Raw genomic sequence first — 25,449 nt, 5'->3', positions numbered from 1 at the left:
GCTGGAACCAGAAAAGTTAGTTAATAAAGAAAATACAGTGAGCTCTATGGTATGTGCAGTTCAGCTTCATCCAGTACTGCAGCCTCCTAATTTTTCATGTGAAACGGCTCACATCTAGTTGATAACAAGTGTTCCAGGCTGGTAGTGCAGGAGTCAGAGCTCTAGGAAGAATCTAAATTGCTTCAGTATGGCCATACAGTATGGTTGTCATTGCCATGAAGTGCTTGGCAGGGAGCTCTGGTGGTTTGGTGCTAAGTGAAGGTTATTACTGCCTCTTAGGGTATGTTGTAAGAGTGTGGGGCCCGGGGGTTCCAGACGTGAAGTGCTAGCAACGATGGGGAAGAGAGATAATCATTTCAGTCTCTCCAGGGATACTTGATACGTCCGTGTAGAGTTTATACATCTGCTGTTCAGACACAGTGACCGCTGTAGCCAGTTTATAAGACTCAAATGAGCTAAACGTCTAGAATGTATTGACAAGCACACAGCCAGTGCGTGAATGGAATGCTACAAGCATTGGCATTCAAGCCTCAGTCCAGCACACAGCAGGGGTGGAAACTAGTCAGAGGGTCAGAAAATACTGATTTTACTGACCAAAATTCCAGAAAAACTGACCAAATACTGACAAAAACCTGACAAATTACTGAACAATTTAATGTCAGCCTATTGAGAAGCTATTGTTTTAAAAGTAAAACTAGGACTTGTGATTTGTTTATTTATGTTTTCATTAAAAACTATTATTCTCTGGCCTCCACCATCCCCATAGCCAACACCATAGTCAGATGTGATCCAGATAAAAGGATCGCACACCTTTTTATTGATTTTTTAAAATGAAGATAGGACAATGTTTTTATTATTGTACAAAATTTAAGGCAAAAAAGATTCCCTTTTTAAAATATTCACATACTGTGGATAATAAAAAAGCAAAACATATTAAAAACCACACATAAAGTAATCATTATGACAACAAAACATAATTACTCTAAAGTAAGACCTGTCTTTGCTTTTACTTTGTCTTTGGTTTTTGATGAAAAAAGAAGTTATCAACGAACTCTTCCGTTTCTCAACGTCTTTCTGCATTGCATCTGCAAGCATTTTTCCCCTTGTCCTCTTCTTCCATTGCTTTCTCCACTCCTTCTAGCATGAATTGTGCTGTGTTGAATCCCACCATACCCTTTTTCTCAGCAGCCTCCTTCACAAGTTTGGTTGCATCATTTAGCAACGTTCGAGCAATCATCCTCTTCTCGTTCTGCTGTCTCAGCTTCTTCAGTTTTTCTTCCTTCTCTTGTATACTGTCCTTTTCACTGTCTATCTTCTTAAACCTTTCTAAGCCCTCTGCCTTTCCCCCTTCTTTCTTTTCTTTTTGCTCCTCTTTAATGACACAGTGTTCATCACAATATTGCTTGTAATGAACATGAGCTGCTCTTGCCATCTGTAAAAGCTCCTGTGTGATATTACCATGGTATACCTTGTATTCATATACACGATATAAAGTTTCTTTGATGATTAGGTGGGCATTCAAAATCCTTTCTGATATCCTGGCCCTTTCATTGGTCAAAATGCATCTAGTTTTTGAAAACCCTCAATGTCCGCACTACCATGCAATAATGATAATGTTGCTTTCACCACCTTGGTAACCAGTGGGTATTTTGGCTCTCCAGATGAGTGTGTCTTTTCAAAGAACTGATTCCAGTATGTGTCTATGCAGCAAGTTTCACTGGCAGTTTCATCTACAAGTCTAAGAAGTTTCCATTCATCCACAATCATGTCCAGTGGAATACCCATCGGGTGTGCTGCTGCTACATTCACTATATCTTTGTGGGTTCCTTCCTTGAGCCTCTGTGCTGAAGCTAAACACTGAAGATATCTGAGGATGATTGGCTTGTCCAAAGATGACTGGAGGAAAAGGTGTTTGCAGGCTACTATGAAATGGTTTTTTTTTGCTCCCATTAAAAAGAGTAGCTGTTCCTTTTCAGAAAGTTTTTTCAGTTCGTCACAGATTCTACTTTCACTGATTACTTCTTTCACAGGTATGTAGTGCTCATTGTGAAGACAATGGTGCTGAACTCTTACAAACTCAATTCATTATGGTTCTTGTGTTTTTACTTCACTGTGCATCACATGCACCAAAGGCTCTTCTTTCTGAAACACTCCAGTGAACTTTGTGAGTAAGCGGGCACTCATGCAAAAAATCATCACCTCTGCTTTCATTGTCTCATCTTTTATGAGGTTAATTATGTTTCTATACTTTGTGGAAGATTTCACCAAATCACTTTTACTCTTAGGAACAAAGTCCTTAAAGTACTTCATAACTGAACTAAAAACAATCTGTCTTCTCACTGGGAAGTCATCATGTTTCCCCCAAATGCAGTAATGTAAACAAAAAAACACAAACTGCATTCACAAAAATCAAAGAAATACTGACTTTACTGACCTTTTTTTTAAAAAAAACACTGACAAATTACTGACCAAGATGACTTTTACTGATTTTACTGACCATTTTCCACCCCCGGCCTAGTTAAGGACACTTAGGTAAAGGTAAAGGTTCCCTTGATCGAAAGCCAGTCGAATCTGATTCTAGGGTTGCGGTGCTCATCTCCGTTTCAAAGCCGAAGAGTCAGCGCTGTCCGAAGACGTTTCCGTGGTCATGTGGCCGGCATGACTAAATACCAAGGCGCATGGAACGCTGTTACCTTCCCACCGAAGCGGTACCTATTTATCTACTTGCAATTTCTTGCTTTCGAACTGCTAGGTTGGCAGGAGCTGGAACTAGAGACGGGAGCTCACTCTGTCATGCGGCACACTCGGGTCTCGAACTGCTGAACTACCGACCTTCCACAGTCTGCAGTTCAGCATCTTAACCACTTGAGCCACTGCAGCTCCTTTAAGGACACTCGCTGCACCTTTTATTAGAAGGAACCCCGGCCAGTGGGGTTCAAATGCAGACTGGGTGGTTTTAAAACACAGGCAGGACTTAACTTTTTAAAGAGTTTATAAACAGTGCCTGGAATTTAGCAATGCGCTTAGCAGCTTCGCTGTATTTTCATTTAGAGTACTAGTTTGCAGAGTGCGAGGCAGTCTTTCTAAGAATATGTGCTAAAAGTCCCACCCACCCTGTCAAGTAGAGCTAGAGGATTGGGAGACAGATTCCATAGTAAAAACCTTGCTCATCTGAGGGAGAGAGTTATTGTGCAATTCCTCTCTCTCTCTCTCTCTCTCATTACCAGCCGCTAGGGATATACGGAGGAAGGATGTCGTGGTCCTCATGATCTGCTTATGAGCTTATGAGTCCTATGAATCCACCCTCGTACAGTTTGTTATGCAGCACAACTCTATAGCATTTTGGCCTCTTGCATGACAAATCAAATTCAACTGTCATACTGAAACTAAAGAAGCTTAATAATGATTTTGCACGATGTCTGAATTGACAAACCAAGGTTAGTAAACAGCTAGCAAACCAGAACCACAAAGCATGCTTAGTGCTAATTATGGTTTGGCATGATGTCTGAATCAACAGGCCAGCAGTAAACAGCCATTTCTTTACTGCCAGAACCTCCGGCACCAGAGATATTTGAATGCTAATATGTATACATATACATATGTTTAAAATAGGGTTGCCAGTCCCCCAGTTGGGGTGGGGGATCCCCTGACCCGTTCCCCTTTCTTACTGCCACTGAGTGACAGTGGGAGAAAAATAAGAAAATGCCTCTTAGGCTCTTAGGAAACCCAGAAGTAACATTATACCTCTCTAGGAATCGCCAATCCAGTGTTTCTGGCAACTCCTAGAGAGGCATGATATCTGACGCGGCCCCTGGTCTCCCGTGGATTGTTATGCCGGGCCTGGGATCCCCAATTTAAAAAGAACTGATACTGCTGAGCAGTGTTCCCTCTAAGCTGAGTTAATGTGAGCTAGCTCACAGTTTTTTAGCCTCCGGCTCACACATTTTTGTCTTAGCTCAGGGAGGATGGCTCCAGAGCAATGTAATTTATGCAGTAGCCAAATCGCTCGCTCACAACTTTAATGTCAGTAGCTCACAGATTAGAATTATTGCTCACAGGACTCCACAGCTCAGAGGGAACATTGCTGCTGAGCAGATGGAAAATGAAAGTGGACAGAGCAAATCTAAAAACATGACTTTCATTGTACACTTGGATTCATGAGTTTCAGTTGATTCTAAACTATAGTTAGCACAGGCCATCGTTTGGCTTCAGGCCTGAAACTGCCTGAAAGGGAGGTCCTTGTTTTATGACAGTTGTACGGGCTGGATGAAAACAAAAACTGGCCACGAAGGTGTAAGCTGTTCAAGTTGTAGGTTAAACAAGACAGAAAGAAATGGAGGCAGGGCCCATTTCTGGCAGCCATAATAAAATCCTGAAGGATTTTAGTCATCTACCCAAGCTTCATTTTATTTTTTTGTTTCTTGAATTTACCATTATCAAACCCTAGTCTAAAATAGTTATGGCAGGAAGAGTGTTGCATGTGACCAACTACTTGTCCATTTGTTTCAGCCTGATCTCATCCAGATGATGCAAAAATGATGCAAAAATATTTGGCTGTTAATTTGTCAGTACTTGGGTGGGGTGGAATGGTGGTTACCTCAAAGCACAGACTTCAGTTTTTGCCTCAGAAGCTTGACAACTCTGGTTGGTTTGCCCATTATTTGGTAAATAGGATAGGAAACTACCACCAAAGGATTTGTAATTCTTCTTGCAGCCTGCAGCTGGAGTTGGGCAGTGCATCCCAGATTCCAGAGCCAGTTTGGTGTAGTGGTTAGGAGAGTGGACTCTAATCTGGGAGAACCGGGTTTGATTCTTCACTCCACCACATGCAGCTGCTGGATGGCCTTGGGCAAGCCATAGTTCTTGAAAGAGCTCTCTCAGCCCCACCTACCTCACAGGGTGTCTGTTGTGGGGAGGGGGAGGGAAAGGAGTTTGTAAGCTGCTCTGAGACTCCAAGTGAAGGGTGGGGTATAAATCCAATCTCTTCTTTTCTTCTTCAAGGGAGCAAGCTGCTCATTCCCAAGCACTGATGGAGGCAGTAATCCTGTTGGTGTTGCTTGCTGTGGTTGAGCATCCCTGCTCTTACTGCATGCCCTCCAGGGCAGGGGCTCTTAAGTCTCACCCTCCCTGAGACCCTTTAAACCATTTCCCCCCACAGGGATGAAGAACAGGCAGAGCTGTCTCAGGAGAGCCATTGCCCCCAGTTCCCAGGCCCAAGTGGCAGTTGCACATGTGGCCCCAAAGCCATTATCTAAGTAAATAAACCTCATTCCGAACTAGGAGAGCAGTTTGGTAGTGACAAAAAGAGGCCAAATTCCCCAGAAATGCAGGCAGACCTCTTGGATTGGGCAGACTGCAACAGTATAGCAAATATAGATTGTTTGTTTGTTTAGGACTTGTATTTTCATCCCACTTCTCAGCCAAAATTGACTCCCAAAGCAGACCACGAGAATTAAAAACACAAAAAACAGAAATGACAATTAAAATTCAACACGAATGTTCCATGGGAAGGGAATTCTCCACTGAGCTGGATCCAGGCATGTTGGCGGAGTGCCTGGCTGCTTCTTCCACTCCCTCCGATGGCCCCACGGATACATAGCTTTGCAGAGCATACTGGGTTGCTGTTCGTTTTTTGGCTTTGGAGACTAGAGAGTTGAACTAGGACGTGCCTTAGTCAAAGTCACAGTGAATGACGTGCATAGATGCCCCCCGCCCCGCCCCCGGGGCTATTGTTGTGAATGGGGTGAGCGGGTGAATCTCTGACAGCTTGAAGTGTTTCTTCTTGATGAGCAAAGCTGTTCAGCATCTGGACTTTACCAGATATGGAAATTTTTCTTATGACTTCCAGCTGAGCAAAAACGGAAGGATCTTTACTAAATGAATGCTGCTAACAGACTACTACTGTCTCCTGCTTGCTTCCTACTCCCTTAACACGAAAGCAGGTGCATCTGGAAGATGAATTTATTTGAAAAAGGATGAACGATTGACTGAAAAAAACTAAGTGAAGAATAAAATGTAGTACAAATACCTTTTGCCTTCTACACCTGTTTTTAATATTTGGTGGCTATACTATTTGGCCCCATTCAGAATTGAGAAAGTGAATTAGCAAAGTTGCTTTGTCTCTTGACACCTCCCTCCCCTACAACTCTGCACAGGCAAGCTCTTTAACCCTCTCCTGGTCAGCAGTCAAAGCCTATGAAAGATCCCCCCTTTCTGCTTTCTAAGAGCCCCCCCCCCCAATAATGAACATCACTGGCTGTCTAGACTCTTCCAGGCTTAGTTAAGGGATTTCTCTCTAAAGCCCCACCCGGTCCAGCACCAGGACATTGTAAGGACTGACACCCTGCTGTCACAGGTGTCTGCCCAAGCTTTATAATCCTCATCTTTACTCAGAGGCAAGGTGGGTGGCCATGACATGACAGAGACTTTTGGGTAGTGGAAACACCTCTCCCTGACCCCTTGCCCAGCTGATGCCAAAACTGTCTACTTTTTGGTGCCAGACCAAAACATTATTTTCCTAGCTCTTTTAAAGGTAAAGTAAAAGGTAACGGTTTCCCTTGCTTGAAAGCGAATCCAACCCTAGGGGTGATGCTCATCTCTGTTTCCAACCCGAAGAGCCAGCGCTGTCCAAAGACTTCTCTGTGGTCATGTGGCCAGCATGACTAAATGCTGAGGTGCACAGAACGCTGTTACCTTCCCACCAAAGCGGTACCTATTTATCTACTTGGACTTTCTTGCTTTTGAACTGCTAGGTTGGCAGGACCAGGGTTGGAGGTGGGCGCTCACTCCGTCACGCAGCACTAGTTCTTTTAAGTGTGTGCTTATTCCCACTTGGTGTTTTTTAAGTTATTTTGTTATTTCAGGAGGGAGGTAAAAATGTATCTGTCATTTTCTGCTGAATACTCTCTTTAACTGCCATTATTAGTTGCCTGTTATGCCCACAGTTTTAATTATCCTGTGTAGTGTATTATTATTGTTGGAAATATGTGTGTTGCAAGGTCTAAAATTTAGTCAATATATCAATCAATCAATAGACCTTTAATGGCATATGCAACATTAAAATCAGAGACAGTAAATAACACAATCAGCTAAAAGTCTGAGATAATTATAAAATCATAAAACGGAGTTTCCCACGTTTTTCACTCTTATCACATCAACTAAAAAATTGGCCAGTAAAATTTAGTCATTATAGGGTTAATGTGTGTTTACCTTGTGTGCCATTGTTTAGACTGACCTGGAAGAGAATCTGGCAGAAAGCCAATGAGAAGAAAGCTGGGAAAGTGGAGCCTATTTACTAACAATCATTGGTTAATGCATTCAGGTGATTTCCTTATAGGGATCAAGAAGAAGAAGAATCTCTGTTGTAGACCATGTGGTCAAAGTGTAAAGATGCAGTCTTAGGTGTCTTTGTTGTTTTGTAAATTTCCTGTGAACCCTTCCCTTAGAAAGAATGATTTTTACATAGAAGAAAATGCCTCCTCTCCAGTGAAGCAAAGATCGATTGCAATCTCTGAATATTTAACTATTTTGCCAATTTTTCCAACAGTTAGGAGTGCAGACTCTAATCTGGGAGAACTGAGTTTGATTCCCCACTTCTCCACATGCAGCTGCTGGTGTGACCTTGGGTCAGTCACAAGTTCTCTCAGAGCTGTTCTCTCACAAGCAGTTCTCTCAGAGCTCCCTCAGCCCCATCTACCTCACAGAGTGTCTGTTGTGGGGAGGGGAAGGGAAAGGAGGTTGTAAACCGCTCTGAGACTCCTTCGGGTAGTGAAGGGTGGGGTAGAAATGCTAACTCCTCCTCCTCCTCTTCTTCTTCATCATCATCATCATCACATGGGGGTATATTATTTGGTTTTCACAAATGCTGATATGCATAATAAAGATTACTTCCTTGCTTGAACCAAGCCGTATACCCACCAGCGACTGACTCCTACATTGAGCTTCAGAAAATGAGAGGAAGTCCAACCCACTAAAGCACAGTGTTCCATAGGGAAGTTGCATATAATACATGTTCTCTTTTTTTTGGTTTACAGTTCCAAAAATCTGTTTTCTTGCTTTCGTTCTTCCAGGCAATTTGGAGCGGTTGGGTCACGCCTGACTGGGGCAGGATGGGGTGGCTGCACTGTGTCAATGGTTCCTGCCGACAAGCTGGAGAGGTTCCTAGCAAATGTAAAAGAGGCTTACTACAAGAACAGTGACCAAAGGTTAAAACTGGATGAAAACAGCCTGTTTGCTACCAACCCAGGTGGTGGAGCCATGGTTTTCCTTGAGGCCTGAAGGATGCCAAATTTTTTAAAAGGAACTGGTTAGGGCACTGGGAAATTGGCAGGACTTCCTCTGTCACAATAAACAAACACCTTTGCTGGGTTTTATTTTAATAAGGAATAGCCATGATCTGGATGCGTTTTTAAAGTAAAATATAGATCTATTAATTTTCATAATGTATTTTTTCTCTGCTAAAAATGTGCTTCCAACAAAGATCATCCAAAAAGCTGATTTCTGTCTGGACTTTACAATATAGAAGTTGATTTGCCAAAAGCCTATTCATTAAACAAAATGAAATTAACCAGATTGGGAATGAAAAGCTGCTCCGTCTCATACTTTATTGACCTGAAAGAGAAGTCATGTTGAATCCCAAGTATGTTGCTGAGCTTCATTCAGTGGAAGGAGCAATTCAGCCAGTTTCTGAAATCTTAGTATTGGGGTTTTTTCACCATTGAATTCGCAGCACTGGATGTAGTCTGGCCTGGTGCTGGGTTCTCCTGTTGAAGCAAAACATCAAACAGTTGCAAGTCACTATATTCTTCTAATTCAGGTAAGCATCCAGGAAAACCTCCTACCACCTTCCATGAGTCACAGTGAGGTATTGTAAGGACTGCCGGAGGAAGGGGTTCTGGAAGAAGGTGAGGTTGATCACCTGAGGCTGGCAGATGGTCCATAAATGGGCCCGCTGTGATGATTTTGGGACGAGAACAAGTACTAGCCCAAGGAAGCACCGTGGCAGCAGGATTCCAGACATTAACGCTAGTGGGAAGTGCTAAATGAAGGATGCCACGCAAGGTTGCTGGGCCGAGAAACCAGGTCAGGGCCCGTGCAGATTCTGTGGACAATGCTGATCATTTTAAAATAGAGAAAAGTGAGCATTACGAGGTTGGTTTTTGCCCTTCCCATTCCACAGCAACCCTGCGTAGGGCCTAATGAGGTTTCCAAGGGAGGGAGCAATATCCTTCCTAAAGGAGGCAGAAGCCGTTGAGCAGGCCTTGGCGGTATTGGTTTGGCCCCTTTCACCTGTCTTCTCAGCTCTAGAAGCTGAAGGTGGACATCTCACCTAAGTGTCCAGCATAGGCATGCGAGGCAAAGGGCAACATGCTCTTCTGGCCCATTTAAAATGAACAAAAGGGGACAAGCTCCCCGCTCCTCCTCTGGGCTGCAAAACATACTTAAAAGACGGATATAAAAGGTGACAAACCAGTTTCTGGATTAAGTCCTGCGTTCTTAACCTTAATTCGTTAGGATTCTTGCTGAGTGTCACCAAAAGCCTAGAAACAAAAGACAATTAGAAATTAGTGATCTCTCTCCTATAGACCTCTTTACTCACTGCTGCCCTTTTGTAGACTTGCCACTTGTGGTTCCTCCTAATTTAGCCTAGTAGTGCAAGTGACAATTAATTGAGTTGTCTGGAATTTCAAGTAGGCAGGGCAAGGCCAACGCAACACAAAGCTTTCCCTCAAGAGTTCCTTCTTGTTGCAGGGGTGAGTTATGTCCCAGAGATATGCCTGTCTTTTCAATCACAACGTAACCCTTCTAAAAACATTTAAATCAAGCCAAGAGAATAGTTGCATTTCAATATGCCAATAAAACCTGTATCTTTCACCATCTGGAGTTCAGGATTCACTTTGGCCTGCAAATGTGTTCTGAATTCCATTTCTCCTACGTTGGACTTTTGGTCTGCATTATTACTATTGTTAATGAACATATGAAAACTTTTGCCACCAGGTACTCAAAAAGAATCCTTTTACTTCAGCACAAAAGGCGGACATTCTGTTAGTTATATTAGTCCTCCTTAAGTCAAGGAAGTCCTGCCATCCTAGCAGTTCGAAAGCAAGAAATTGCAAGTAGATAAATAGGTACCGCTTCGGTGGGAAGGTAACAGCGTTCCGTGTGCCTTGGTGTTTAGTCATGCCGGCCACATGACCACGGAAACGTCTTCGGACAGCGCTGGCTCTTCGGCTTTGAAACGGAGATGAGCACCGCAACCCTAGAGTCGGACTTGACTGGCTTTCGAGCAAGGGAAACCTTTACCTAAGTCAAGGAAGAGCAATTTGAGGCTCCCCATTGTTAGAGGGAACCAACCAAGACTGCTTGGCAACCCAGCTGTTTTAGCACCTTCATGTGGGCCCAAGGGTTGAGGCACCAGGGCAGCAAAGCAGAATTTTGCTCTTTGCTATTAGTCAGCAGTTGTGACTAAACGGAAGAAGTTTTATTTATTTTATTTATTTATTTATTTTGATTTATATCCCGCCTTGCCTGACAAGCAGGCTCAAGGTGGCGTACAATGAGTTAAAATTACAATAAAACACAGATAAAATTAAACAATAATGTATAAAGTGCAGATTAAGTACAATAGCAAAGAGCGGATGGCAATCGTTGTAAGATGGTCCAGTATGACTAGACCAGTATCCCAGTAGAGTGCCAGTAACACGCGGGCCGTAATAGATAATTCCAGTAGCTCATTCATCAGTGGTGGCTCCTAATCGAAAGCCTGCTGGAAGAGCTACAGGCCCTGCGGAACTGTAAAATGTCCTGCAGGGCCTGATGTCCTCTGGGAGCTCATTCCACCCGTGTGGAGCTGCCACTGAGAAGGCCCTAGATCTGGTGGTGGCCAATCTGGCATCTTTCGGACCAGGGAGAGTCGGGCAGTTTTGGGTCCCCAACCTCAGTGCTCTCTGGAGTTGTGTTGAGTGCCAGGACCATTAGTAAACCAAGGGGCCGTCCAGCCACTTCAGCTGCCCATCTGTGGAGTGGTCAGAGTACCCTCAGATTCTGGCTTGGAGTCCCACATAGAAAAAAGGGGGGGAGGGGGAAATTCAGTGTAGAGTTGATGTCTTGCTTAGGAACTGTTTGCACCTCCTGTAGATAGGCTATCCTTATAACAAGCAAAGAAAAACAGCCTATTCCCCCGGCTTTTTCCTTAGGGAAGTTTCCAATGCTCTTCCAAAGTAGAATCAAAGAACTGGATCTAGTGATCTGTTAGCCACAGGCACTGACAGTCAGATCTTTCACATGGTCCTCTCCCCACCCCCAAGCAATGCTCTGCACCCCTAGGGAAGTTGCTTCCCAGGGTCACAGGACCCACTTGGACTAATAGTTGTGGAGGTTGGGGGGGCTACAGTTGGAGGGGCAAGGGTGTGAGGAGCCCCTCTTCCAGTCAAGAACCCCTTGGTTAGTGGGGTCCCCCTCTTAGTGTTTTAATAGACGCCCCCTTTTACAGGTCAAGTGCCAGGGGGATCTGAAACTTGGGGAGTCTCATAAAGGCACCTGGCTACAGCCATTACACTGGAAAATCCAGTGTACTGGATTGTGCTGGCATTACAAGCTGATTAAATGCAATCTCCCCCAGTTCAGGGTTCTCGATAACAATAAGGCTTCTCAATGAGATTTCACTTCATTCTCAATTTAAAAAAAAGACTTTTAAACACGGGAATATTCTGGCATAGCCCAGAGGTGTCTACCCAGCCCAAGGAAGTTGTTATATTAACCAATACCTGGTTCCTCTTTTTCCTTTTTTACTCAATAAAGAAGGGCACTCAGATCATTAATGTATGCTCCATCCTGTTTCAGTAGCTATCTTGACTCACCAAAACTTTTGTGTCAATGCAGATCTGGCTCACTTCAACCTAATTAAAGTATGTTAATCATGTTGCCTCACCCAGGCTCTTTGTGCCCATGCAGATTTGGCTCACAATAGCTTAATCAAGGTATTTCCCCCACTTTTCCCTGCCAAATTTAACAGCAGTTAACTTTGAACGAGCCAGTGAGATTCAAACCTTTTATTTTGACCCAATTCAAAGCCAGAATGGCCCAAATCCCACGTACTCTGGGGATCTTCTGTCCACAAAAAAAGGGACTGCATGCCATAGCAGATGTTCCTCAGATCCCTGGTCTAGATCTCTGTTGGTCAGAACGCTGGTTTTCTGCTGAGAATGCCTGCTGCACTTCGCAGACTTCTTCTCCTCACTTAGTTGGCTCCTCACTCTGCTCCTTGGACCTCAGCTGCATTTGTCCCTGGACCTCTCCAGACCCCAAGCCCAGGATCTCAGGTCGTATGTCCCTTCCCTAAAACGTCCCAATTTTCTCCCTCCTGCCTTTTATAAGTGTGCCCTCTTGTTTGTGTGTGTGTGTGTGTGTGTGGTTACTTATGGGATTAGTTCTCAGGTGCCTCATGTAGGTTCTTTACACTCTTTTTTATTTTTTATATAATAAAGCAATTTTTGTGTGTTTACAATGACTCTCACTCTCTTCATAATTTTATTTTGGGGTATCTCCACTGAGATTCCCTGGTATAAACAGACTTACAAGGTCCTGCATTATTCCATGCTGGAACCTTTTAAAGCTAATTTCCCCCTCCTTTGGGTCCAGTTTGGGTAAGAAGAGGATGAAGTTGTCCTTCTATCCTCTTCCATCATGGCTATTAGTCCACACAGGTCACATGACCTCGGGGACTGGCTTTGCTGGGGTTGGACAGGACTGCTGGGAGAAAGGCCTGTGGTCCTGGTACCCTCAGACTGCTGGGTCCAACCCAAGGTTTTCTTCTTTGGTCCTTGGTGCTGAGGCTGTGAAAGGCACAACAGAACCCAGCTCAGTTACTACAGCATCAGACAGACTTCCTTCAATGCCGTTTTCCACATGAAAAATTGATTCACCAGTTTCTACCTGATACACGGCTTTATTCCTCAGCTGGTTTCAAAATTGTGCGTAAAAAGAGTTGGGGGGGGGGAGAAAACAATAGTCTCTACCAGCGTTCCCTCTAAGCTGAGTTAGTGTGAGCTAGCTCACAGTTTTTTAGCCTCCAGCTCACAGATTTTTGTCTTAGCTCAGAAAGGATGGCTCCAGAGCAAACTAATTTATGCAGTAGCCAAATTGCTCGCTCACAACTTTAACGTCAGTAGCTCGCAAAGTAGAATTTTTGCTCACAAGACTCCAAGGCTTAGAGGGAACATTGGTCTCTACTAGCCACAGACAAATAATTTGTTCCTGGCAGTTACTAATATTCCTAAGGATGAGCTCTTTGTTAAAGATTAAAATAGATAAAAAGCAAACCTTTGGAATTTCCGGTTCACATTTTCTCGCTGCTCTTCTATCTCTGTTAGTTCTTCAATGCATCTGTGCTCGAAGCTAAAAAGTGAAACCATATATTAAGCATACTTGAAATATTATCCAGAAGAATGCATTTTTTTTGGGGGGGGGGAATTATAAGATGTTAATCACACACACTCCAGCTATTTAATACATTAGAAAATACAGAGTTGGACATAAGTGTGGGTTATCTTGGCTTTTCCAGTAAGTTTGTTTGTTTGGGAGCCTTGGCATTCCTCAAATCACTTGGTCATAGAATAGCTCTGAAAAGGTTCCATTGAACCAGCTTTTCCCGATCAGCTCAGAGGACTGCAGCTGCAGACATCTGCAAACCCTTACACAAAAATGAATGACTCACAAAGTGCAATCCTATGTGGAGTTAACTTCAGTCTAAGCTGATTGATTTCAATGGGTCCACACTGGAGTCATTCTGCATAGGACTGCATCGCTGAGCTGCCAAGGGCATCCAAAGTACCTGGGTGTTTGTAAGTTTTCTGTGCAACTTTTACTCTGGAGTCTGTAGCTCAAGAACCTCCAGATCAATATCATTCACGTTTCACCATTCTGACCAATGCCGTTACAGAAAAACTTTGTGTGTATGTATGGCTGTTTTGCAAACGCTAGCTGATTTTTTTTTTCATGGCAGCCTTAAAAGTGTTTTCTTGGATCAGTTGATAAACAAAAAACAGAAAATTCTTGAAGAGGAATGTATGATAAACAATGCAATCTACCCAGTACACCAGATGGGGTAAGGAAGTAGATGAACTGGACATTGTACTACTGAACTGAGGGGGCTCCTCTTTTATTGTTTTTGAGCCATCACTGTGATTCTTCTTTAGAGGCTCCCCCCTCCTCCATTCAGCAATGTAATTTGTTCATTCAAACAGTTTGCTGATGTAATTATTTCTACTTTATATTTATAAATCAAGGATAGTGGGTTTTTTAAATATATGGAACCCAAGGCAATACTGGCCTCAGCAGGTTTGCTGTCTGGAGTGAAATCCAACTCATGCCTCCTAGGCTTGGAATTATGAAACGGCCTTCTACTGAGTCAGATGTTAATCCACTAAGCTCAGGGCTGCTGGCTCTGACTGGTAGCTGCTCTCTGAGGTTCCAGAGAGGGACAGTCCTTTATCCCCAGAGCTGCAGGCAGAACTTGGGATCCTTTGCATACAGTTCTTTGTAACTCCTCCCCAACTAACAATTATTTTGAGTCTGCAGCTACTTACTCAAGAAAATCATCATGCAGTTTTTTGGTGAACTTCTTACTCTCCTCAATGACATCTTGATAAGTAGGCGAATCTGGTGTGCTGCCCTTCAGTCAAGGAAAAAGATTCCCCCAAAAAAACTTTTGGAATTTTGATTGGAACACTGAACTTGTATCAAGTCTTGCAGATGGAAATGGTATTGCACAGGGCCTGGAGTGGTCACTTGAGGATGTATCTGGCACCATGTCAGAGATGGGAAGAGAGGAATGTGATCATTTTCCTTCTACTTCAGTTAAGATACACATGGGAGAAGGGCTTGGAAAGAGCTGCACTCATTGTCTAAGGCTGGGAACAACTGCAGTGGTCATCTGTGTTTGTATATCAGTTTGAATACTTAAGTCAGCAGTAAATGATATCCTGCCCTCTAACTGGAAACCTGCTGGTACCTATGTAATGTGGAGAACAGCCATACCCAGGCAGACAAATGCAACAGAAGATTCACATTTTATTACTCTGTCAACGGGTAAACTCTCCCACCATTCCCAAATGAAACAGATTTAAAACACCATGAATGGGCATGTGAAACGTCTGTCTAAGTCTGTGCCTTTGTGCTGTGCTCCAGGGAACTGGGATCCCTGAGAACAGCAGGTGCTGCCCTATGAGAAGAACAGTAAAAGCAGACTGGCCCCCAAAGAGACAACTCGCCCATCACCACTACTGATCATCCCCTGCAACCTCTAGGGAAAATAAGCATTTTCAGCAAAACTATAGTGTTACTGACTGTTTTCCCTTTAAAAAAAAAAAATCTGGGGCCCAATCCAGTGGAAAGTTCAGCCTCCACTGAAGTGACTAGGATGCTGCCCAAAAGCACACCGTACACACATCTTCCTGCCTTCTAAAAGGTGAAAGATGATGGATTTTTAAGTGGCCTTGAAGAAGCTATGCAAATGCCTATGCAAAAACAGCTACGATCTGCTTTGTTCATATTCTTGTTACTCTATGCCTGCATGGTGGAGAACTTAAAACCATTCTGAAGGCTGTTTTTATTAACTGCATCATCATGCTTACCGCGGAAAGGCATTGTTGTTACCATGGCTGTGTTTTCATTTAACCTGTTCCATTTGCTTCTTTTTTCTCTGTTGTCCGATCCTCCACGCATTCAGCTAACCACACGTTTGTAGCAAGGTAGTGTTTATTAAAGCAATGAAGAAACTGGAACACAGGGATTGTTTAGAATGGCCAGGAAATGCAGGGCACAAGATAATAAACGGATTCATACAATGCAATAACCAATAATCATGGTTCCCGCTTTCACGGGTGTTTCCAAAGCTCGCACCTAAAGCCTGAGAATTGAAACGGCTCTAAAGATAAACAATTTCTAGCTTCTCATGACCTCGCTCATTATAATATACGCGCAGACACAACTCCAACTCCACACCTGTTAACCTTGTAGATAACTATGTTTCAAAGCGTATACAGAAAGGAATGCAGATTGCAGGCTGCTGGTAGCATACATGCGCAGTGGGGTCTGAGAAGAACCAGGGAGGGCAGAGATGGGGTGTACAAAGGTTACACAGAGTTCTTTGGCAGCTTGCTGACATCTGTACATTTTACAGCATGCACTCTCTCCTCTCTGCATCCACAAGTCTCTCCATCCCTCCCTCCACATCAGAGTGCACAGCACACACAGTCTACCACTGTACCTCTGCTCCTACAATTACTCTCAAATTTCCCTACTGTTTCCATCTCCATCTCAAAGACCTCCAAAAACTATGCAATCTCTTGCACACTTCCCCCAACTTACAGGTCTCTGTTACCCCATTTTCCTGTCTTATCTCTGCAACCTTATTTGTCGCCCTGCTCTTTCCCCCACCTCACAGATCTTTGCATCCCATTTGTCAGTTCCCTCCTTGTACACATGTAGGACAGGGTTCCTGATCTACATGTTCAGGAGCCCTGAAAAAGCAAGTTCCTGATTGCATGAGAGAGCTGTATATATGTATATGTCAATGAATGTCTTTAGGTTACGGGCATATTTTGCCATTGCAGTTCTTCCCTTCCCCTCAAGTAAGGTAATTATTCACCATTTTTGTTGTTCAGTCACACAGTCGAGTCCAACTCTTCGTGTCTTCTGCCATCCTAAAGAGTTTGCTCAATTTCATGTTCGTTGCATCGATAACACTGTCTAACCATCTCTGTCATCCCCTTTTACCTTCAGTCTTTCCCAGCATCAGGGTCTTCTCCAGTGAGTGCTCCCTTCTCATTTGGTGGCCAAAGTATTTGAGCTTCAGCTTCAGTATCTGGCCTTCCAGGGAACAGTCAGGGTTGATTTCTTTTTAGGACTGACTGATTTGATCTCCTTGTAGTCCAACAGACTCTCAAGAGTCTTCTCCAGCACCATAATCCAAAGCATCTATTCTTCGGCACCCAGCCTTCCTTATGGTCCAACTCTTGCAGCCATACATTACTACTGGGAATACCATTGCTTTGACCATATGGACTTTTGTTGGCAGGGTGATGTCTCTACTTTTTACTATGCTGTCTAGGTTTGCCATCGCTTTCCTCCCAAGGAGCAGGTGTCTTTTAATTTCATGGCTGCAGTCACCGTCTGCAGTGATCTTGGATCCCAGGAACATGAATTCTGTCACTGCTTCCATGACTTCCCTTCTATTTGACAAGGAATGATGGGGCCGGATGCCATGATCTTAGTTTTTTTGCTGTTGAGTTTCAAGCCAACTTTTGCACTCTCCTCTTTCACTCTTAGAAAGAGACTCTTTAGATCCTCTTCATCATCCTTGTTGTACTCCTTTTCCTATGCTGAACCAATCAGTTGTTCCATATCCGGTTCTAACTGTTGCTTCTTGGCCCTTATACAGGTTTCTCAAGAGACATGTGAGGTGGTCTGGTACTCCCATCTCTTTAAGGACCTGCCATAGTTTGTTGTGATCCACACAGTCAAAGGCTTTAGCATAGTCAATGAAGCAGAAGTAGATGTTTTTCTGGTACTCTCTTGCTTTCTCCATAATCCAGCGAATGTTGGCAATTTGATCTCTAGTTCCTCTACCTCTTCGAAACCCAGCTTGTACTTCTGGCAGTTCTCTATCCATGTACTGCTGAAGCCTGGCTTGTAGGATCTTGAGCATGACCTTGCTAACATGTGAAATGAGTGCAATTGTGTGATAGTTTGAACATTCCTTGGCATTGCCCTTCTTTGGGATTCGAATGTAATCCTGTGGCCACTGTTGCATTTTCCAAATTTGCTGGCATATTGACTGCAGCACTTTAACAGCATCATCTTTTAAGACTTTGAATAGCTCACCTGGGATACCGTCATCTCCGCTAGCTTTGTTGCTAGTAATGCTTTCTAAGGCCCATTTGACTTCACACTCCAGGATGTCTGGCTCAAGCTCAGTGATCACATCATCGTGATTGTCAAGGACATTGAGGTCTTTCTTGTCTAGTTCTTCCATGTATTCTTGCCATCTCTTCCTAATCTCTTCTGCTTCTGTTAGGTCCCTACCGTTTTTATCCTTTATCATGGCCAGCTTTGCATGGAACGCTCCCTTGATTTCTCCAGTTTTCTTGAAGAGAACTTCATAACTGAACTAAAAACAATCTGTCTTTTCACTGGGAAGTCATCATGTTTCCCCCAAATGCAGTAATGAAAACAAAAAAACACAAACTGCATTCACAAAAATCAAAGAAATACTGACTTTACTGACCATTTTTAAAAAATACTTTTAAAGACTTTGAATAGCTCACCTGGGATACCGTCATCTCCACTCCAGGATGTCTGGCTCAAGGTCAGTGATCACATCATCGTGATTGTCAAGGACATTGAGGTCTTTCTTGTCTAGTTCTTCTGTGTATTCTTGCCATCTCTTCCTAATCTCTTCTGCTTCTCTTAGGTCCCTACCGTTTTTGTCATTTATCATGGCCGGCTTTGCATGGAACATTCCCTTGATTTCTCCAATTTTCTTGACAAGATCTCTAGTCCTTCCCATCTTATTGTTTTCCTCTATTACTTTGCATTGTTCATTCAGGAAGGCCTCCTTATCTCTCCTTACTGTTCTTTGGAAATCTGCATTCAGTTGTGTAAATTTTTCTTTTTCACCTTTGCCTTTAACTTTCCTTAGCTATTTGTAAAGCCTCATCAGACAGCCATTTAACTTTCTTTCATTTCTTTTTCTTTGGGATGGTGCTGATTGTTGCCTTCTGTACAATGTCATGAACCTCTGTCCATAGTTCTTCAGGCACTCCTGTACAATGACCTTTTGCAGTTCCGCAGGGCCTGTAAAACAGAGCTCTTCCGCCAAGCCTTCAAGTAAGGGCCTGCCTGACACCATGGCCCGGGCTCTAATATCAACATCTTCACCAACCTGGTGGTAACATCAACACCTTTTCCAACCGGATGATTAACAGCTTGGCAGAGCCTTGGAGGTGGCCACTCAAATGAAGATTATGCTTTTATATTGTAATCTTAATTTAATGCTGTTTTAATGTATAAATGTATTGTTTATAAATATGTTGTTAGCTGCCCTGAGCCTGCTACGGCAGGGAAGTGTTGGATATAAATAAATAAATAAATAAATAAATAAATGCCATGAACCTCTATCCATAGTTCTTCAGGTACTCTGTCTATCAAATCCAGTTCCTTAAACCTATTCTTCATCTCCACTATATATTCATAAGGGATGTGATCTAGGTCAAACCTGAATGGTCTAGTGGTTTTCCCAATTTTCCTCAGTTTAAGCCTGAATTTTGCAATGAGTAGCTCATGATCTGAGCCACAGTCAGCTTCAGGTTTTGTTTTTACTGACTGTATAGAGCTTCTCCATCTTTGACTGCAAATGATATAATCAATCTGATTTTGGTGTTGCCCATCTAATGATGTCCATGTGTAGAGTCGCCTCTTAGGTTGTTGGAAGACAGCCTTTTTAAAAAGTTAGACAAGAAAAATGTTTAAAATTGAGCCCCATTCCGATAACTGGGGTTAATGGTGGTTGATGAAGACTACTGTGCTAACAGTGTCATCCTAAGCAAAAGTAGACCTTTCAACTTACAAAGCATGGCACTGAAGTCAAAGGGTGTAGGATAGCTTAGGGTGGCATTGTAAATCATGTATCTCCATGAATTGTTATTCTACAGAAACTGGAATAAAAAACTTTTCATAGATGAGGAATTTAGCACATCAGTGTTTAAGAGAAATAAGGGCATATAAAGGCCTACGCAGTAACTGAGAAATGCCATAAATGTAAACACAACATTCCCAATACTGACTTGGCAACCACAAGAAAAAAATAAACTAGGAGATCGTATCTAACAAAAACAAGGGCTTCTGAGATAGGACTTACCAAATTTCCTTTGTATTATTAATCTAATGCTTCAGAGTAAAGCCATGAACCAAATCTGACACAGATACATACTATCTCTTTGAGGAACCTGATCATAGCAAGCTTAAGTTAAAATCATGAAAATCTGCATGACTTTCAAAGTCATTTTATGGAAAACCCTGAATACAGCAAGTTCCCCTCCCCCATCAAATTCTCATGTAATTCTTTATAGAGAAAAACCAGCACTGACAGAATCAGAATGTTAAAATGTTAACAAAAGCCTTCTCCTTCAACTCCCCCCCTTTAAATAGATCCTACAAGCTAGGCTTCAACAGTACGTGGATAGAGAACTACCAGAAGTACAAGCTGGGTTTCGAAGAGGTAGAGGAACTAGAGATCAAATTGCCAACATTCGCTGGATTATGGAGAGAGCAAGAGAGTACCAGAAAAATATCTACTTCTGCTTCATTGACTATGCTAAAGCTTTTGACTGTGTGGATCACAACAAACTATGGCAGGTCCTTAAAGAGATGGGAGTACCAGAACACCTCACATGTCTCTTGAGAAACCTGTATAAGGGCTAAGAAGCGACAATTAGAACCGGATATGGAACAACTGATTGGTTCAGCATAGGAAAAGGAGTACGACAAGGATGTATATTGTCACCTTGCTTATTTAATATATATACAGAGTACATCATGCGAAATGCTGGCCTGGATGAATCACAAGCGGGAATTAAGATTGCTGGGGAAAAGATCAACAACCTCAGATATGCAGACGATACCACTCTAATGGCAGAAAGTGAAGAGGACCTAAAAAGCCTCTTGCTCAGGATAAAAGAGGAGCGCGCAAAAGTGGGCTTGAAGCTCAACATCAAAAAAACTAAGATCATGGCATCCAGCCCCATCACTCCTTGGCAAATAGAAGGGGAAGTCGTGGAAGTAGTGACAGACTTCACGTTCCTGGGATCCCAGATCACCGCAGACTGTGACAGCAGCCATGAAATTAAAAGACGCCTGCTCCTTGGGAGGAAAGCGATGGCGAACCTAAACAGCATGATAAAAAGTAGAGACATTACCCTGCCAACAAAAGTCCGCATGGTCAAAGCAATGGTATTCCCAGTAGTCATGTATGGCTGCGAGAGTTGGACTATAAGGAAGACCGAGCGCCAAAGAATAGATTCTTTTGAACTATGGTGCTGGAGACGACTCTTGAGAGTCCCTTGGACTGCAAGAAGATCAAATCAGTCAATCCTCAAAGAAATCAACCCTGACTGTTCCCTGGAAGGCCAGATAATGAAACTGAAGCTCAAATACTTTGGCCACCAAATGAGAAGGGAGCACGCCCTGGAGAAGACCCTGATGCTGGGAAAGATTGAAGGTCAAAGAAGACGGGGACGGCAAAGGATGAGATGGTTAGACAGTGTCATAGATGCAATGAACATGAAATTGAGCCAACTTCAGCGGATGGCGGAAGACAGGAGGGCCTGGCGTGTTCTGGTCCATGGGGTCGCGAAGAGTCGGACTCGACTGTGCGACTGAACAACAACAACAAAATAAAAGGTATTGAAAGCCAGTCGAATTTGACTCTAGGGGGCAGTGCTCATTTCAATTTCTAAGCCGAAGAGCCAGTGCTGTCCGAAAACTTCTCCGTGGTTTTGTTGTTAAAAGCCAGTAGCAGTTGGATCTGGGAGTCTGATGGAGATCTTGACACGTCATGATGGTTTCTGGAGTGAGCCAAAGTGGTGTTTGAATTTCTACTTTTCCATGAAGCTCACTGGGTAATCTTGAGTGGACGTGTCTCTACGCCTATCTTGCCTCCCAGGGTTGTTCTGAGGATTAATGGAGGAAGCCATCTGTACTTCTTGTCAGTGCCATCCTAAGCAGAGTTACACCCTTTTAAGTCCAGTGGGTTCAGAAGGGTATAACTCTGCTTAGAAGAGCCCTGTCTGTTAGCTTGCTCATGTGCTGCTTCCATGACCAAAATCACGATGATGGACTTAGAAGTAGAGCTCTTAAAAAGCTAGCTCCCTAAATGTATTTCTTGTTTCACTTTTTCTTTTTCTTGCCAAGCAGGCAATGTTAAATGATTTTTTTAAAAGGAACAGTATTTGGTGTTTACCAGCCTCTACTATGGCGAATACGATGACATCACTTGCTAATGTGAACGCAGAGAAAGTACCAGAGTAGCATTCTGATCACTGATCAGCTTTGACAGATGCAGAAATGGAAGATTTGTATTCACTTACCGTGAAGCTTCCTTCTCGGTGGTCCAGAGTGGGGCAGTCCTTGACTCCTTACTCCTAGGAAAGCACCTCCCCCTTCCGTAGGCAGGGCCGGAAAACTTTGATCCCAGAGGGGAAAGGCATATCCTCTGATCCCCAGTCATACCGAAAGCCACCTCCGAGTTGCTGTAAATTCACTTAAAAAATAACTCCTTCCCCCTCAGACAACTGGGGAATACCATCACAGCCATGGGCTTAAACAAATACAAACCTGTATTTTAACCATTAGAGAAAACAAACAGCAACAGTCCACAACATCATGTAATCAGTTAGACCATATTCATGAACAACTGAACCACTGTAAAACCTCATGTCCAACTCCAGGTCCCGAGGACCGGAAGTCGTGACCATCAAGAGAGGGTGGGTAGGGCTGCCCCGCTCTGGACCACCGAGAAGGAAGCTTCACGGTAAGTGAATACAAATCTTCCATTCTCCGGTGGTCCAGGAGTGGGGCAGTCCTTGACTCCTTATTTCTGGGATGTAAAAAAACAGTTCTCCCCCCGGGTGGGTCACACGACTTCCGGTGCTTACAGGGCCCGAAGTAACTCTCCTGTCAAATGCTGCTTCTGTCGAAGCTAGTTCGTGAATCCTATAGTGCTTTGTAAAGGAATGGACAAATTTCCATGTCACCACCTTACAAATGACTTCTAGGGACAGCAAGGCCCTATATGCCGCCGACATGACTGCCCCCCATAGAGTGCCCTGTGACCCCTGCTGGAGGTACCAACTCCTACACCTTGTATGCCTGACTGCTCCTTATCCACCTGCTCAGGGCAGAAGTTGAGACACTCTTTCCCAGGGACAACGGACTAACATACACGAACAAGGACTCAGTCTTTCTCAACCCCCTGGTCCTGTCCATATAGAAAACTCAACCCCCTACGCATGTCTAGACGATGCCAGACTGTCACCATCTCATGGGCAGGGTTTGATCTATGGAACCGGGAGGTAACTTTGGGGATGAACGCTGGGGCTGGTCTGAGGATGACCCTGTCGTTGTAGAAGGTACATAAATCTGTGTGTACTGACAAAGCTCTCAGCTCCAAACCTACGTGCTGAAAAGATCCCCACGAAGAAATTGTTTACAGAGTAATGTCTTTCATGGGACATTATGCCATTGGTTCAAATGGCTCCTTGCCTAGTGCTCATAGCACTGCATTTAAGTTCCATGCGGAGAACCTGTGTACCTGTGGTGGATTGAGGAGGGAGGCCCCCCTCAAAAAATTGCCATATGTGCAGGTGATGGGGAAAAGACCTACCTTTTCTACTCCTCCAACCGCAGAAAAGGTTGTTACCTGACACCTTAGAGAACCAGTACTCAACCCTTTACTCGGACCCTGTTGGAGAAAGCCATCCCCAACCTGTGCCCGCTTCGGTTCCAACCCCAGTGTTCTGCACCAGTTAGAAGATGTTTGTCAAGATCTGTCATATTTGGTCATAGGAGATTTTCTGGTGGAAACCACCTCTGTCTCCTATCCCAGAGCTGCTCACTGTCTCCTCTCAACCTCCACGCTGCGAGTTGTAGCATATCCGGTCGCAGATGAACGGTCATCTCCTGAGACAGAAGGTCCTGTCTGAGAGGCAGCCACCATAGATCCCTTCTGGAGAGGCTCATGAGGTCCTGGAACCACGCCCTCTGTGACCAGAAGGGCGCTATCAGAATCACATCTGCTCTTTAATCTATTGCCTGCTGTACCACTCTGGGAATTAGAGTTAGGAGCGGCAAGGCATAGAGTAGAGTTCTTGGCCATGCTAGGAACAGGGGGTCCATTCCTAGTGCCCCTGTCATGTCTCAATGTGAAAGGATCCACCTCTGCCTTCCGAATCTTCGCTGATCTGTTGGAAGGCATCCCTCTGTTAACACGTTTCTCTACCTGCCATATGTATGTCCTTTAAGGACAGCGCATACTCTCTGCCCATTGCATTTCTGGCATCGCTTCCTGGTGTAGACGTTGGGATTGCGTGTCTCCCTACCTGTTAATATAGACTTTCGCCATCATGTTATCCATTTGAATCAGAACATGACTGCCTACCAGTTGCATCTGGAGGTGAGCCAGGGTCAACTTTATGGCCCTAAGTTCCAGGAAGCTGATGCTCTTGGATGTTTCCGACTTCGACCAGGTGTCTTGACTATGTGTCCCATGGAATGCGCTCCCCAGAAAAAAAGACTTACATCCATCATGAGCACAGTCCTCTGGGGTTCCCTTAGAAGTATCCCTTCTGTGAACTGAGTCGGAACTAGCCACTACTGTAACTCTGTCCACACAGACAGTGGTAACTCTACCTACTTTACTATCTTTTAGTCTATTTCCTTCTGGTAGTGAAGAAAGAAAGCGCTGCAGGGGTCTCATATGAACTCTAGGCCATGGTAGTAGGTCTTGGCACGACACCATCATGCCCAGTAGACATGCTAGGGTCATCATCTCTGGTGTCTAAATGTTCAGGACCTGATGTAAGATGAGTGAGAAATTTTACTAACCACTCCTGGAACAGAAGAACCCTGTCCTGTCTTGTGTCTATCTGCCCTCCCAAGTGTGTAATTACTTGAATCGGCTCCAGGGTCCCCTTCTCCCTGTTAATAGCACTTGGATTGTAAGGTCCAAGTGTAGTACTTGGATTGTAAGGTCCAAGTGTAGGCTCGCCTGGAGACTGGACTATGCCTGGATCAGGACATCTTCCAAGTAAGGAAAACAGGACCACTCCTCTCAGACTTAGGAAGGCCACTAGTGTCCCCAGGACCTTGGAGAAGATCTGAGGTGAGGACTTGAGTCCAGAGGACGAGGCTCAATATTTGAAATGTTTGCTGTGATATGCAAACCTTAGAAATTTCCTGTGATCATCCCTTGTCAGGATGTGCAGATAGACTTCCTCCAGGTCTATGGAGACCATGAAGTTCCCTGCATGTATGGAGGAAAAAGATGGACTTCAACATCTCCATCTTGAACTTTCATGATTGCACATGTTTGTTGAGCCACTTCAAGTCCGAGATGGCCCTAGTGTTCCCGTTCTTCTTGGGGATCATAAAGGGATGAAATAAATTCCTAGCGACCTCTCTGTCACAGGCACCATCTCTATTGCTCCAATGTCCAACAGATGTTAGATGGCCTGTAACATCATCTTGTGATTTTTCCTGGTGATCTTTCCCTTGGGATCTCCAAGAAATGTTGCTTGGAACTCTTTCAAACTCTAGTGCGTAGCCATGGGCCAGCGTCTCCAGGAACCACTTGTCCGACACAGTCTGGTGCCACTGCCCAGAGAAAGCTGTACT

At 43.9% G+C, this 25,449-nt stretch overlaps 1 protein-coding gene across 2 annotated transcripts in view; it reads left to right on the top strand.

Moving 5' to 3' along the window:
- Positions 1–8,528, top strand: part of GALK2 (galactokinase 2) — an 83,613-nt gene extending 75,085 nt beyond the window's left edge. For both annotated transcript variants that reach the window (XM_015427933.1, XM_015427932.1), the window contains one exon: positions 8,070–8,528. In XM_015427933.1, coding sequence (XP_015283419.1) covers positions 8,070–8,277 — 208 coding nt within the window. In that variant the 3' untranslated portion in view covers positions 8,278–8,528. The remainder of the gene's footprint in view (positions 1–8,069) is intronic.
- Positions 8,529–25,449: the final 16,921 nt, after the last annotated feature.

This window comes from Gekko japonicus, unplaced genomic scaffold (genome assembly GCF_001447785.1).
Source record: "Gekko japonicus isolate JY-2015 unplaced genomic scaffold, Gekko_japonicus_V1.1 scaffold772, whole genome shotgun sequence".
NCBI classification, from domain to species: Eukaryota; Metazoa; Chordata; class Lepidosauria; order Squamata; family Gekkonidae; genus Gekko; species Gekko japonicus.
The sequence above is the reverse complement of the archived record's forward strand: the minus strand, read 5'-3'. Positions and strand labels throughout refer to the sequence as shown.